The sequence below is a fragment of the Bombina bombina genome, chromosome 10 (genome assembly GCF_027579735.1).
Source record: "Bombina bombina isolate aBomBom1 chromosome 10, aBomBom1.pri, whole genome shotgun sequence".
NCBI lineage: Eukaryota > Metazoa > Chordata > Amphibia > Anura > Bombinatoridae > Bombina > Bombina bombina.
This window is the reverse complement of record NC_069508.1, coordinates 135,691,223-135,707,239: the sequence shown is the minus strand read 5'-3', so window position 1 is coordinate 135,707,239 and position 16,017 is coordinate 135,691,223. Positions and strand designations below refer to the sequence as shown.

Sequence of the window (16,017 nt, the reverse complement as noted above, 5' to 3'; positions counted from 1 at the left end):
TGTGTGTATGTGTGTGCGTATGTATGTGTGAGAGTGTGTATGTGTGTGTGTGTGTGTGTGTATGAGTGAGTATTTGTATGAGTGAGAGTGTGTCTATTTGTCTATGTGTGTGTGTGTGAGTGAGGGTGTTAGTAAGTAAGTGAGAGTGTGTATGTGTTAGTAAGTGTGTGTAAGTGGGAGTGTGTGAGGGTTTATACATGTGTGTCTCTCTCTGTGTGTGAGAGGGTGTGTATGGGTGAGTGAGTAACTTTGTGTATGTATCTGTGTGTGAGTGAGTAACTGTGTTTGTGTGTCTGTGTGAGTGAGTAACTGTGTTTGTGTGTATGTGTCTGTCTGTGTGTGTGAGTAACTGTGTTTGTGTGTATGTGTCTGTCTATGTATGAGTGAGTAACTGTGTTTGTGTGTATGTGTCTGTGTGTGTGTGTGTGAGTGAGTAACTGTGTTTGTGTGTCTGTGTGTGAGTGAGTAACTGTGTTTGTTTGTATGTGTCAGTGTGTGTGAGTGAGTAACTGTGTTTGTGTGTATGTGTCTGTGTGTGAGTAACTCTGTCTGTGTGTGAGTGAGTAACTGTGTGTGTCTGTGTGTGAGTAAGTAACTGTTTGTGTGTATGTGTGTGTGAGTGAGTAACTGTGTTTGTGTGTCTGTGTGTGTGAGTAACCGTGTGTGTGTAAGTAACTATTTGTGTGTGTGAGTGAGTAACTGTGTTTATGTGTATGTGTCTGTGTGTGTGTGAGTAACTGTGTTTGTGTGTCTGTGTGTGTGAGTAACTGTGATTGTGTGTGTAAGTAACTGTGTTTGTGTGTCTGTGTGTGAGTGAGTAACTGTGTTTGTGTGTGTGAGTGAGTAACTGTGTTTGTGTGTCTGTGTGTATGTGAGTAACTGTGTTTGTGTGTTTGAGTGAGTAACTGTGTTTGTGTATATGTCTATTTGTCTTTGTGTGTGAGTGAGGGTGTTAGTAAGTAGGTGAGAGGGTGTGTGTGAGTAAGTGTGTGTGAGGGTATATACATGTGTGTTTCTGTGTGTGTATGAGTGAGTAACTGTGTGTATGTGTCTGTGTGAGAGTGAGTAACTGTTTGTGTGTATGTGTCTGTGTGTGAGTAAGTAACTAACTGTGTTTGTGTGTATGTGTCTGTGTGTGTGTGAGTGAGTAACTGTGTTTGTGTGTATGGTATGTGACTGTGTTTGTGTGTCTGTGTGTGTGAGTAACTGTGTTTGTGTGTGTGAGTAACTGTGTTTGTGTGTGTGAGTAACTGTGTTTGTGTGTGTGAGTGTGTAACTGTGTTTATGTGTGTGTGTGAGTGAGTAACTGTGTTTGTGTGTATGTGTCTGTGTGTGTGAGTAACTGTATTTGTGTGTCTGTGTGTGTGAGTAACTGTGTTTGTTTGTGTGAGTAAGTAACTGTTTGTGTGTATGTGTCTGTGTGTGTGAGTGAGTAACTGTGTTTGTGTGTATGTGTCTGTGTTTGTGTGTCTGTGTGTGTGTGAGTAACTGTGTTTGTGTGTGAGTGAGTAACTGTGTTTGTGCCTGTGTGTGTGAGTAACTGTGTTTGTGTGTGACTGAGTAACTGTGTTTGTGTGTATGTGTCTGTGTGTGAGTGAGTAACTGTGTTTGTGTGTATGTGTCTGTGTGTGTGAATGAGTAACTGTGTTTGTGTGTATGTGTCTGTGTGTGTGAGTGAGTAACTGTGTGTGTGAGAGTAACTGTGTTTGTGTGTATGTGTCTGTGTGTGAGTGAGTAACTGTGTGTGTGTGTATGTGTCTGTGTGTGTGAGTGAGTAACTGTGTTTGTGTGTATGTGTCTGTGTGTGTGAGTGAGTAACTGTGTTTGTGTGTGAGTGAGTAACTGTGTTTGTGTGTATGTGTCTGTGTTTGTGTGTCTGTGTGTGAGTAACTGTGTTTGTGTGTGTGAGTGAGTAACTGTGTTTGTGTGTCTGTGTGTGAGTAACTGTGTTTGTGTGTATGTGAGTAACTGTGTTTGTGTGTGTGTGTGAGTAACTGTGTTTGTGTGTGTGAGTGAGTAACTGTGTTTGTGTGTCTGTGTAAGTAACTATTTGTGTGTGTGAGTGAGTAACTGTGTTTGTGTGTGTAAGTAACTGTGTATGTGTGTGTGAGAGTGAGTAACTGTGTTTGTGTGTATATGTCTGTGTGTGTGAGTGAGTAACTGTGTTTGTGTGTTTGAGTCAGTAACTGTGTTTGTGTGTCTGTGTGTGAGTGAGTAACTGTGTTTGTGTGTCTGTGTGTGAGTAAGTAACTGTTTGTGTGTATGTGTGTGTGAGTGAGTAACTTTGTTTGTGTGTCTGTGTGTGTGAGTAACTGTGTGTGTGTGAGTAACTGTGTTTGTGTGTGTGAGTGAGTAACTGTGTTTGTGTGTCTGTTTGTGTAAGTAACTATTTGTGTGTGTGAGTGAGTAACTGTGTTTGTGTGTATGTGTCTGTGTGTGTGTGAGAGTAACTGTGTTTGTGTGTCTGTGTGTGTGAGTAACTGTGTTTGTGTGTATGTGTCTGTGTGTGTGTGTGTGTGTGAGTGAGTAACTGTGTTTGTGTGTGTGTGTGTCTATGTGTGTGAGTAACTGTGTTTGTGTGTTTGAGTGAGTAACTGTGTTTGTGTGTATGTCTATTTGTCTTTGTGTGTGAGTGAGGGTGTTAGTAAGTAGGTGAGAGGGTGTGTGTGAGTGAGAGTGTATGTGTGAGTACGTGTGTGTGAGGGTATATACATGTGTGTCTCTGTGTGTGTGAGAGAGGGTGTGTATGAGTGAGTAACTGTGTGTATGTGTCTGTGTGAGAGTGAGTAACTGTGTTTGTGTGTATGTGTCTGTGTGTGAGTAAGTAACTAACTGTGCTTGTGTGTATGTGTGTGTGAGTGAGTAACTGTGTTTGTGTGTATGGTATGTGACTGTGTTTGTGTGTCTGTGTGTGTGAGTAACTGTGTTTGTGTGTGAGAGTAACTGTGTTTGTGTGTGTGTGTGAGTAACTGTGTTTGTGTGTGTGAGTGTGTAACTGTGTTTGTGTGTATGTGTGTGTGTGAGTGAGTAACTGTGTTTGTGTGTCTGTGTGTGTGAGTAACTGTATTTGTGTGTCTGTGTGTGTGAGTAACTGTGTTTGTTTGTGTGAGTAAGTAACTGTGTTTGTGTGTATGTTTCTGTGTGTGTGAGTGAGTAACTGTGTTTGTGTGTATGTGTCTGTGTGTGAGTGAGTAACAGCGTTTGTGTGTATGTGTCTGTGTGAGTAACTGTGTGTGTGTGAGTAACTGTGTTTGTGTGTATGTGTCTGTGTGTGAGTGAGTAACTGTGTGTGTGTATGTGTCTGTGTGTGAGAGTGAGTAACTGTGTTTGTGTGTATGTGTCTGTGTGTGAGAGTGAGTAACTGTGTTTGTGTGTATGTGTCTGTGTGTGAGAGTGAGTAACTATGTTTGTGTGTCTGTGTGTGTGAGTAACTGTGTTTGTGTGTGTGAGTGAGTAACTGTGTTTGTGTGTATGTGTATGTGTAAGTGAGTAACTGTGTTTGTGTGTCTCTGTGTGTGAGTAACTGTGTTTGTGTGTATGTGAGTAACTGTGTTTGTGTGTGTGTGAGTGACTGTGTTTGTGTGTGTTTGTGTGTCTGTGTAAGTAACTATTTGTGTGTGTGAGTGAGTAACTGTGTTTGTGTGTGTGTGTGTGTGAGTAACTGTGTTTGTGTGTATGTGTCTGTGTGTGTGTGAGTAACTGTGTTTGTGTGTATGTGTCTGTGTGTGTGTGTGAGTGAGTAACTGTGTTTGTGTGTATGTGTTTGTGTGTTTGAGTGAGTAACTGTGTTTGTGTGTATGGTATGTGACTGTGTTTGTGTGTCTGTGTGTGTGAGTAACTGTGTGTGTGTGAGTAACTGTGTTTGTGTGTGTGTGAGTAACTGTGTTTGTGTGTATGTCTATTTGTCTTTGTGTGTGAGTGAGGGTGTTAGTAAGTAGGTGAGAGGGTGTGTGTGAGTGAGAGTGTGTATGTGTGAGTAAGTGTGTGTGAGGGTATATACATGTGTGTCTCTGTGTGTGTGTGAGAGGGTGTGTATGAGTGAGTGAGTAACTGTGTGTATGTGTCTGTGTGAGAGTAACTGTGTTTGTGTGTATGTGTCTTTGTGTGAGTAAGTAAATAACTGTTTTTGTGTGTATGTGTCTCTGTGGTATGTGACTGTGTTTGTGTGTCTGTGTGTGTGAGTAACTGTGTTTGTGTGTGTGAGTAACTGTGTTTGTGTGTATGTCTATTTGTCTTTGTGTGTGAGTGAGGGTGTTAGTAAGTAGGTGAGAGGGTGTGTGTGAGTGAGAGTGTATGTGTGAGTAAGTGTGTGTGAGGGTATATACATGTGTGTCTCTGTGTGTGTGAGAGAGGGTGTGTATGAGTGAGTAACTGTGTGTATGTGTCTGTGTGAGAGTGAGTAACTGTGTTTGTGTGTATGTGTCTGTGTGTGAGTAAGTAACTAACTGTGTTTGTGTGTATGTGTGTGTGAGTGAGTAACTGTGTTTGTGTGTATGGTATGTGACTGTGTTTGTGTGTCTGTGTGTGTGAGTAACTGTGTTTGTGTGTGAGAGTAACTGTGTTTGTGTGTGTGTGTGTGTGTGTGTGTGAGTGAGTAACTGTGTCTGTGTGTGTGAGTAACTGTATTTGTGTGTCTGTGTGTGTGAGTAACTGTGTTTGTTTGTGTGAGTAAGTAACTGTGTTTGTGTGTATGTTTCTGTGTGTGTGAGTGAGTAACTGTGTTTGTGTGTATGTTTCTGTGTGTGTGAGTGAGTAACTGTGTTTGTGTGTCTGTTTGTGTGTGAGTGAGTAACTGTGTTTGTGTGTCTGTGTGTGTGTGAGTAACTGTTTGTGTGTGAGTGAGTAACTGTGTTTGTGTGTATGTGTCTGTGTGTGAGTGAGTAACTGCGTTTGTTTGTATGTGTCTGTGTGTGTGAGTAACTGTGTTTGTGTGTATGTGTCTGTGTGTGAGTGAGTAACTGTGTGTGTGTATGTGTCTGTGTGTGAGAGTGAGTAACTGTGTTTGTGTGTATGTGTCTGTGTGTGAGAGTGAGTAACTGTGTTTGTGTGTATGTGTCTGTGTGTGAGAGTAACTGTGTTTGTGTGTCTGTGTGTGTGAGTAACTGTGTTTGTGTTTGTGAGTGAGTAACTGTGTTTGTGTGTATGTGTAAGTGAGTAACTGTGTCTGTGTGTCTGTGTGTGTGAGTAACTGTGTTTGTGTTTGTGTGTATGTGAGTAACTGTGTTTGTGTGTGTGTGTGTGTGAGTAACTGTGTTTGTGTGTGTTTGTGTGTCTGTGTAAGTAACTATTTGTGTGTGTGAGTGAGTAACTGTGTTTGTGTGTATGTGTGTGTGTGTGTGTGTGTGTGTGTGTGTGTGTGTGTGTGTGTGTGTGTAACTGTGTTTGTGTGTATGTGTCTGTGTGTGTGTGTGAGAGTAACTGTGTTTGTGTGTATGTGTCTGTGTGTGTGTGTGAGTGAGTAACTGTGTTTGTGTGTATGTGTTTGTGTGTTTGAGTGAGTAACTGTGTTTGTGTGTATGGTATGTGACTGTGTTTGTGTGTCTGTGTGTGTGAGTAACTGTGTTTGTGTGTGTGAGTAACTGTGTTTGTGTGTGTGTGAGTAACTGTGTTTGTGTGTATGTCTATTTGTCTTTGTGTGTGAGTGAGGGTGTTAGTAAGTAGGTGAGAGGGTGTGTGTGAGTGAGAGTGTGTATGTGTGAGTAAGTGTGTGTGAGGGTATATACATGTGTGTCTCTGTGTGTGTGTGAGAGGGTGTGTATGAGTGAGTGAGTAACTGTGTGTATGTGTCTGTGTGAGAGTAACTGTGTTTGTGTGTATGTGTCTGTGTGTGAGTAAGTAAATAACCGTGTTTGTGTGTATGTGTCTCTGTGTGTGAGTGAGTAACTGTGTTTATGTGTATGTGTCTGTGTGTGAGTAACTGTGTTTGTGTGTAACTGTGTGTATGTGTCTGTGTGAGAGTAACTGTGTTTGTGTGTATGTGTCTGTGTGTGAGTAAGTAAATAACTGTGTTTGTGTGTATGTGTCTCTGTGATATGTGACTGTGTTTGTGTGTCTGTGTGTGTGAGTAACTGTGTTTGTGTGTGTGAGTAACTGTGTTTGTGTGTATGTCTATTTGTCTTTGTGTGTGAGTGAGGGTGTTAGTAAGTAGGTGAGAGGGTGTGTGTGAGTGAGAGTGTATGTGTGAGTAAGTGTGTGTGAGGGTATATACATGTGTGTCTCTGTGTGTGTGAGAGAGGGTGTGTATGAGTGAGTAACTGTGTGTATGTGTCTGTGTGAGAGTGAGTAACTGTGTTTGTGTGTATGTGTCTGTCTGTGAGTAAGTAACTAACTGTGTTTGTGTGTATGTGTGTGTGAGTGAGTAACTGTGTTTGTGTGTATGGTATGTGACTGTGTTTGTGTGTCTGTGTGTGTGAGTAACTGTGTTTGTGTGTGAGTGAGTAACTGTGTTTGTGTGTATGTGTCTGTGTGTGAGTGAGTAACTGCGTTTGTTTGTATGTGTCTGTGTGTGTGAGTAACTGTGTTTGTGTGTATGTGTCTGTGTGTGAGTGAGTAACTGTGTGTGTGTATGTGTCTGTGTGTGAGAGTGAGTAACTGTGTTTGTGTGTATGTGTCTGTGTGTGAGAGTGAGTAACTGTGTTTGTGTGTATGTGTCTGTGTGTGAGAGTAATTGTGTTTGTGTGTCTGTGTGTGTGAGTAACTGTGTTTGTGTGTGAGTGAGTAACTGTGTTTGTGTGTATGTGTATGTGTAAGTGAGTAACTGTGTTTGTGTGTCTGTGTGTGTGAGTAACTGTGTTTGTGTGTATGTGAGTAACTGTGTTTGTGTGTGTGTGAGTAACTGTGTTTGTGTGTGTTTGTGTGTCTGTGTAAGTAACTATTTGTGTGTGTGTGTGAGTAACTGTGTTTGTGTGTATGTGTGTGTGTGTGTGTGTGAGTAACTGTGTTTGTGTGTCTGTGTGTGTGTGTGAGAGTAACTGTGTTTGTGTGTATGTGTCTGTGTGTGTGTGTGAGTGAGTAACTGTGTTTGTGTGTATGTGTTTGTGTGTTTGAGTGAGTAACTGTGTTTGTGTGTATGGTATGTGACTGTGTTTGTGTGTCTGTGTGTGTGAGTAACTGTGTTTGTGTGTGTGAGTAACTGTGTTTGTGTGTGTGTGAGTAACTGTGTTTGTGTGTATGTCTATTTGTCTTTGTGTGTGAGTGAGGGTGTTAGTAAGTAGGTGAGAGGGTGTGTGTGAGTGAGAGTGTGTATGTGTGAGTAAGTGTGTGTGAGGGTATATACATGTGTGAGAGGGTGTGTATGAGTGAGTGAGTAACTGTGTGTATGTGTCTGTGTGAGAGTAACTGTGTTTGTGTGTATGTGTCTGTGTGTGAGTAAGTAAATAACTGTGTTTGTGTGTATGTGTCTCTGTGTGTGAGTGAGTAACTGTGTTTATGTGTATGTGTATGTGTCTGTGTGTGAGTAACTGTGTTTGTGTGTATGGTATGTGACTGTGTTTGTGTGTCTGTGTGTGTGAGTAACTGTGTTTGTGTGTGTGAGTAAACACAGCTACCACTACAAGGGTAGCCAGCTGCAGGTGTACCATGTTAGTGTTTGGATGTGCTAATAGTATACACAAAGAGCACCTACGTTCTGGTTTCTTATTATACGATCACACTGGAAAACAGCACATTGAAAATATATAGAATATTTATACCATTTTATTGTACCTGTTTCTCCTGCATCTGTATCTAAATAAACTTCATTGTATGTTTCTTTAGGCATTTACACTTTTTGCTACACATTTCCTCGAGCTGTGTCATCTTGGAACAATATATCCCAATGTTGAAAATAATCACTTTGAAGTTCAGCATTTAAAAACAAAAAGTGGAAACAGAGAATCCCTCTCCTATACCTATTTACTTTCAAAGGGGCCCACAAAGGAAAAGAATTATGGTAATATGTTTAACTCTAGATAAAACACTGTTTTGTATATATTTTATCGCTGATCATGCTAAGTTAGCGGGTCTTAAACTGAGGTTCATAGACTCCCAATAGGTTCATGAATAGATTTCAGGGGTCTGTTAACATTGATGGGGGAAAAATTGACTCTTTATTTTCAGTATCATCTAACTGAAATGTTCCTTCAACTATTAATGGCAACAAATTACAGTATTTTTAGCTGTACTTGTGGCTATGTCAGCAATATATATCACAGATAATTGTAAATCACATTACATTGGTTGCAGATATTTCAAAATGATGGTAGATATTACACCAACCACTATATCACACGTGAGTGCTCTCTTTCTTAAAACTGTACAGTTCAAATTAGAATTATTAAAGGAACAATGACATTCAATTTAAACTTACAATTTAAATTAAACAACTTTCCTGTTGACTTCAGTTATCACACTTACCTGTTTCTCTTAGTATCCTTTTTGGGAGTACTATGGGCCACATTACAAGGGGAGCAGTATTTAACGCTCCTGCTTGCACGCTAACTCCGCTAGACGTAAGCTTTATGCATGCTAACCCGATGCGCGCAAAAAAGAAATTAGAATATCATGACAACGTTAATGTATTCCCTCATAGAAGTCAATAGAGCAAAAAAGTTTTATAAAAACCTCTCAAATGCGCTAACTCGACATAAAAATATGAATATTTCACATTCCAATGTTCTTCACATAGAATAATATGTTCAATTTATTCATAAATACATATTTGTATATATATAAGTGGTTTGTAGAGATGGTGTTTCTAACAGCACTTCCCAGAGAGGTTCCACATGTGCATATATGGGTACAAAGAGATAAATATATCCCCAATGAGTACAATTGTGTAATCAGCAGAAGCAGACAATATGAATAGCTCCCCTGTAGAATTACAGGAACCAGTGATCAACGGCGTAGAATCCTTTAAGTGGATGAGTTCTTAAATAGTTAACTTAATAACTTTTAAAAAAAGAGAGGAATTTCACAAAAACAGTCAAACAGGGAACTGTATTTAGTGTTGTAGGACACCCCTTGATCTAAATCCACTCCATATAATTGGATGGAGGGACGCACGATGGGGTGCTCCAAATTAATAAGAGCTGATAAATGTTTATTCGTATTTAGTAACAAATATAAAACGTGAAAAAATATATATAATTTTATTAGGGTAAAAAATATATGTGACTAAATAAAAATGAGTTATAAAAATGATGATGTTTAATATAAATATGTTAAGAATAGAGAATAGTTAAAATTCATGTAATACTAGTCCAGAAAGCAATAGACACAAGAACGGATAGGGATCAATGTGATATTTTCCAGTAACTATGTGGAAGGAGCAATATATTTAAAGCGCTACAAAGAAATCTGTACAATATGTAAATATTAGTAACAATATATGATAGTAAATTTAAAAAATATATATAATATGTGAGCGTAATAAAAGACCCCTGGTTCAACAGTTAGTAGTGAGGAAAATATTTATAATACCTACTAATGCGGTGTAAGTAGCTTAAAACATTAAGAGACTGAACCTTATTCAATTGAAGAAAGAAGGGTCGTTAGAGCACTTACTATGTGAAGTAACTGGAGTTACTGTGAAAAAAGAAAATCGCTAGCGAGTAGCGTCCTGATGTGCAGACGGATATCCGGAAGCTAGCGAGTAGCGTCCTGATGTGCAGACGGATATCTGGATATGACGTCACGAACGTGCGTCACGTGCCTTACGCGTTTCGTGAGCGTATCAGCTCACTTCATCAGAGGCATGTGTATATATATATATATATATATACATACAGAGAGAAGTGCACTCACAGGAACGAACAACTGGCTCAATACTATTTTTAGCCTGTTCTATGGCGATTTACCACCTGGGTGCAGCTTCTTTTAGCCCAGTAATGCTTTTCACAGAGAAGAAATTTCCAGTAGTATATCAGTCTGATCCCGCCTATTACAGTCAGTCCAGTGCCGAAATACTAGGCAATTCCTCTCTGAACAAGGAACACAGCAACCTCAGACAATCGTTTCGGCCTTCTTTGGGCCTCGTCAGTGAGGTGTAGCCATATTCCTCTAAGCACACTGAGCAAGGAGTCCACGTCTGGTTTCCCCTTTTTCCCATAGGGAGACTAAATACATACAGAGAGGAGTGCACTCACAGGAACGAACAACTGGCTCAATACTATTGTTAGAATGTTCTATGGCGATTTACCACCTGGGTGCAGCTTCTTTTAGCCCAGTAATGCTTTTCACAGAGAAGAAAAAAGGAAAATTCTACTCTGTGAAAAGCATTGCTGGGCTAAAAGAAGTTGCACCCAGGTGGTAAATCACCATAGAACAGGCTAACAATGGTATTGAGCTGGTTGTTCGTTCCTGTGAGTGCATTTCTCTCTGTGCGTATTTAGTCTCCCTATGGGAAAAAAGGGCAACCAGACGTGGACTCCTTGCTCAGTGTGCTTAGAGGAATACTGCTACACCTCACTGACAAGGCCCAATGAAGACCGAAACGATCGTCTGGGGTTGCTGTGTTCCTTGTTCAGAGAGGAATTGCCTGGTATTTCAGCGCTGGACTGGCCGTAATAGGCGGGATCAGACTGATATACTACAGGAAAGTTCTACTCTGTGAAAAGCATTGCTGGGCTAAAAGAAGTTGCACCCAGGTGGTAAATCGCCATAGAACAGGCTAACAATGGTATTGAGCTGGTTGCTCGTTCCTGTGAGTGCATTTCTCTCTGTGCGTATTTAGTCTCCCTATGGGAAAAAGGGGCAACCAGACGTGGACTCTTTGCTCAGTGTGCTTAGAGGAATACTGCTACACCTCACTGACGAGGCCCAATGATGGCCGAAACGATCGTCTGGGGTTGCTGTGTTCCTTGTTCAGAGAGGAATTGCCTGGCATTTCGGCACTGGACTGACCGTAATAGGCGGGATCAGACTGATATACTACAGGAAAGTTCTACTCTGTGAAAAGCATTACTGGGCTAAAAGAAGTTGCACCCAGGTGGTAAATCGCCATAGAACATGCTAACAATGGTATTGAGCTATATATGATTTTTGCACAAATATATATTTATACATTTGAAATATTTACACTAAATACACAATATTACACTAAATATTATTTTCATGTTTTGATCTACTTGACTGCATAGGGCTCCAATGCACATATATATATATATATATATATATATATATATATATATATATATATATATATATATATATATATATATACATAACTTAACTTCAATTGTGCTCAAGCGATTGCGCTTAATTTCAACTTGTAATATGAGCAAAAACAAAATCGACTCGGCAAACAGCCACGATAAATCGGATATCGCTCACGCGTAACTGTTAGGGATCCCCTGATAATCTGGCCTTCTTTGTTTAACCTTGTTAACCCTTTAGAAAAACGTATTCTACTGAAAATAACCATTAAAATCTGTGGGTATTTTAGTAGATAAATACGTTTTTTCTAAGGGATTGTAAGCAACACCATTGTTTCAACTACAGTATAGTGTTCAAGACGTGCACGCTCCTGAGACACCCTAGGTATGCTTTCATGGAAAGGAGCTGTTTATCAAACGATACCAAAAGAACAATTTCAATATGATACTAGAAGTAATGTCCCTTTAACTCTTTGAATGGTAGCACAGACTTTTCACCAGACTGCCAAAAAAGTTCATGACACAAAAAAAGTAAAAAAAAACTGTGCTAAATAGTCCTGAAAAAAACCTTTTCAATTATGTCCATTGTAGGTTTGAAAGCAGCAGAACTTTCTTCCTTGACAATGTCCATTCTAAAGGATGCAAAAGAAATCTCATCTCAAGTAGCAAATAAGCTTTTGGTATGTAACATCTAACTTTACAAAGTTTTATATCCTTACTTGTAGTATATATATTATAATGTTACAGAAATAATTATCTCATTGCAATAAACAGAATTTTCTAAAGTTATTGGGGTAAATTTATTAATGTGCGAGCGGACATGATACGATGTAGCGTATCATGTCCGCCGCACATTAATAAATTCTTACGCTGTCGGCATTTATCATTGCACCAGCAGTTCTTGTGAACTGTTGGTGCAATACCGCCCCCTGCAGTTTTGCGGCCATTGGGCCACTAGCAGGGGGTGTCAATCAATTGATTTCTGTCTGCCGCCTCAGAACAGGCGGACACGTTATGGAGCAGCGGTCTTTAGGAGCTTGATAAATTGACCGCATTGTCTCATCAGCTAATACTTATTTCTAAACATGTGCAAACATTTGTAAATTTATTAATTTGTTAAAATGAAAACCAGTTGCACTTTTGCATTTAAATATAGAAACACAGAATTTGACGATAGATGAGATCGAAAAGGCCCATCAAGCCTACCCATATTGGGCTAGACTACAAGTGGAGCGCTAATTTATCACTTGCCCGTTTGCAGGTGCACAATAAATAACCAGCCATTATAAGTGGCTGTTTATTTCTACTGCAAGCTCGCGGTAGCAATTAGAGCTGAGAAAATTAACCAGAGATCAGATCTCTGCTTAATTTTCTAAAAGTGCCCCAAATGGCACCAAAATAGAGGGTCTTTCTTTATAAAAAAAAAATTAAATACTGCACTAGGCTGTTTTAAGGGGTTAAAAGAAACGTCACGGAAAAGTGCCTTTACGTTGTGGTCTATGGGAACAGTGTGTTCCCAGTAAATATATATGTATATGAATATATATTTATGTGTTAATAATATGTGTATATACACATATTAAAACATAAATATATATGTATATATTCATTCATATACATATATATTTAAAATTGCTGCCCATCGCTCATCGCTGCGTTACTTACCCCCTTCCCTGTGCTTAGGTTCTGTGTCGTGTATAACGGTATCAGAACGAGGCTCTCATTGGAGCCTATGGAAGCGCGCTCTCATGAGCACAATGCTTCCGTGCAATTGCATCTAGCTCATAATACCAGCACACATTAACGTGCAATGGTATTAGTTGAACGCATATATCGGTTTAGTGTAAGCAATATTTTGCGCTCAACTCGTATTCTGGCCCGTTACATGCTACATGTTTTAGGATGGCCATATTCTAATCCCATGTATTTTTTACTTCTTTTACAGTTATCACAATGAATCGAATGAGCAAATATACATTCGTTCATTTGTTAATTTGTTTCCCAATCTAATAGATAATATTTGTTCATTGATTTTATTCTGATAATGAACACATTTTTGTACAACTAATTTCCCAATGTTCATCTACCAAACTTTTTTTTTATCTTTCAGACTTTTATTTTATTTATTTATTTTCTAAATACTGACTAGCACTTATGTTTTTCCATCAGCCAAAGCAGAAACATAGTCCAGAAAGCTTAAAACAGACAGCAATATATCATCTGAAAGCAAGATTGGTCCAGGCTGCTAAAAACTCCTGTTTGGATCCGGAGAGTTTGCGAACATACCTGACCCGTCTTAAAAAGAATTATGAGGATTGTTTAACTGCAGAAAGGACATAATAACTACTCTATTCTTTTCTGAAGGTAGAATGTTATTAAAGATTATATTGAACTTGAATTTATGTTTGCTAAATATTAAACAAAAATGTAAGTTATAGAAATTCATACAATAGACAATATTCTACAAACTGTATATACATTTTATTGTTTTGCATAGTGATAGTTTTAATGCTACATATTATTGCTATTTTATGTCTCTTTAAAGGGACATAAAACCCCAACATTTTCTTTCATGGTTCAGATAGAACATACAATTTTTATCAACTTTCCAATTTACTTCTATTAAACTTTCTTCGTTTGATAATAGAAATTAAGCACGTGTCTGCAGTAGTATATGCAGCAGTTTTGCAACAATGTTGTATATTAGCAAGAGCACTATTTGCTGTCATGTAGTGTTTCAGGCATGTGCACGCTACCTACCTAGGTATCTCTTCAACAAAGAATAACACGAGAACAAAGATAAATTGATAATAGAACTAAATTGGAAACTTTTTAAAAATTGTATTATCTATCTGAATCGTGCAAGAAAAATGTAGGGTTTCATGTCACTTTAAGAAAATAAATATTTGCTAAACCAAAATTATTTGCATAACTGTTGTTACTGATTTTATTACTATAAAGTTACAATAAATATTTTACAAATACAATGGAAATATTTTTGTTGAAATCATTACATTTTTCATTGTTTAGGAAACAACAGACAAAGATAAATGGTGCTACAGAGATTGATACCGCATTCTTATTCATAATACCAAGAGAGTTATATATGTTTATTTATTATATCTTCTTAGTTTTTTCAAACCATAAAATACACATTTTTTTTTTTTAATCTGTCAAAATGTTTTAAATATTTAAAAAAACGTTTAAAACACAATCTTGACAGCTTTTAGTTTGTCATAAAAATAAAAATCTGACATTTTCAGGGGGAGAATGTTTAGAGAATACGCCAGAAATTTGAGCTGCTCCTATGGGACGTTCCTTTTCAGCCCACTAGCAGAAGCGGGGAATAAGGAAAATAATACGCTTTGAATTTCATATTTTAAATACAAAATTGACAGCATTTTTAGCAGTGCTGTGAAGTTTTACAATGATTTCATTTGAGTATCTAATTTTTTTCCCTTTGTAATTTCAATAGGAATTTAAATTTTTCCATATAATACAATTTTTGCAGATCAAATTTGTTACGATTTGTGTGATTAAAGGGATAGTAAACCCCCAAATTTTCTTTTATGATTAAGATACAATTTTAAACAACTTTCCAATTAAATTCTATTATCAAATTGTCTTCATTCTCTTGTTATCCATTGCTGAAGGGACAGCATTGCACTACTGACAGGAAGCTGAAAATATCTATTTAGCCAATCACAAGAGACAAATGTGTGCAGGCACCAATTAGCAGCAGCTCCCACTAGTGTATGATATGTGTGTATTCATTTTTTAACAAGGGATACTAAGAGAACGAAGCACATTTGAAAATAAAAGTGAATGTAAAAGTGTCCTAAAATGACCTGCTCTATCTGAATCCTGCAAGTTTAATTTTGACTTTACTGTCCCTTTAAGTAATACAATTTTTTTTCTGCATATTTTTATTTCAATATTTAATTTGTTAATTTTATGCGATTTTTAAATTACGATTTTTTGTGTGCCCTAGTTCAATATAAGGAACACCCCTTCATGGTAAAAACTATCTTTATAGAATTAGGAGAGGGGCTTCATGGTTCTGGATAGATTTCTTATCTCACAACCCCAGAGAAATTTAGAAAATCAGTGACGATGAAACTTGTGAGAAAACTTCACATGCGCATAGAATCTCCCGAGTATGGATGTGGCTAGTTTATTATTTATAATTATCAGTTATTTATAGAGCGCCAACAGATTCTGCAACTCTATATTTTGTTGATGTATGGTTTTATTTTACAGAAACAAACTTGCTTCATATTATTTTGAATCAACATTTATATAGATTCAAAGTTTATAAACATTATATACAAATATTCTTTAGATCGAAGAAAGGCTATATTTACTATCTATAATAGCAGCCGTGTATACAGGCAAGTGTTATATTTCTTATTAGCAAGCAAAAAGAAGTCACCTTAAAGTGAATGTCAAGTTAAAGGGACATTATACGCTCATTTTTTCTTTGCATAAATGTTTTGTAGATGATCTATTTATATAGCCCATAAAGTTTTTTTTTTAAAATAAATGTATAGTTTTGCTTATTTTTAAATAACATTGCTCTGATTTTCAGACTCCTAACCAAGCCCCAACGTTTTATGTGAATACTGTCAGCTACCTTCTCCAGTGAAAGTTTGGGTTTATATTTAAAGATACTACACTCGAATTACCCTTAAACTTAACCCAGTGTTTATGATTAGACCTCCTGACTAATCAAAGAGAAAGTTTATGAAAAATGGTGTGTTAGGGTTAGCGCTAAATTAAAGCTTAAAAAGGGTTAAAAGAGAGATATTCTTTCTTTATTAAGAGTTATATATATTATGTAAATATCTTGTATAGTAATGTTCATATAAACAATGTGTTTTATATA

At 37.8% G+C, this 16,017-nt stretch overlaps 1 protein-coding gene across 1 annotated transcript in view; it reads left to right on the top strand.

Annotated features, from left to right (window-relative positions):
• MSH4 (mutS homolog 4) overlaps nt 1-13,472 on the top strand; it is a 195,132-nt gene extending 181,660 nt beyond the window's left edge. Inside the window, exons 18-20 of the mRNA XM_053693186.1 lie at nt 7,756-7,930; nt 11,724-11,812; nt 13,302-13,472. Coding sequence (XP_053549161.1) covers nt 7,756-7,930; nt 11,724-11,812; nt 13,302-13,472 — 435 coding nt within the window. The remainder of the gene's footprint in view (nt 1-7,755; nt 7,931-11,723; nt 11,813-13,301) is intronic.
• The last annotated feature ends 2,545 nt before the right edge of the window (nt 13,473-16,017 follow it).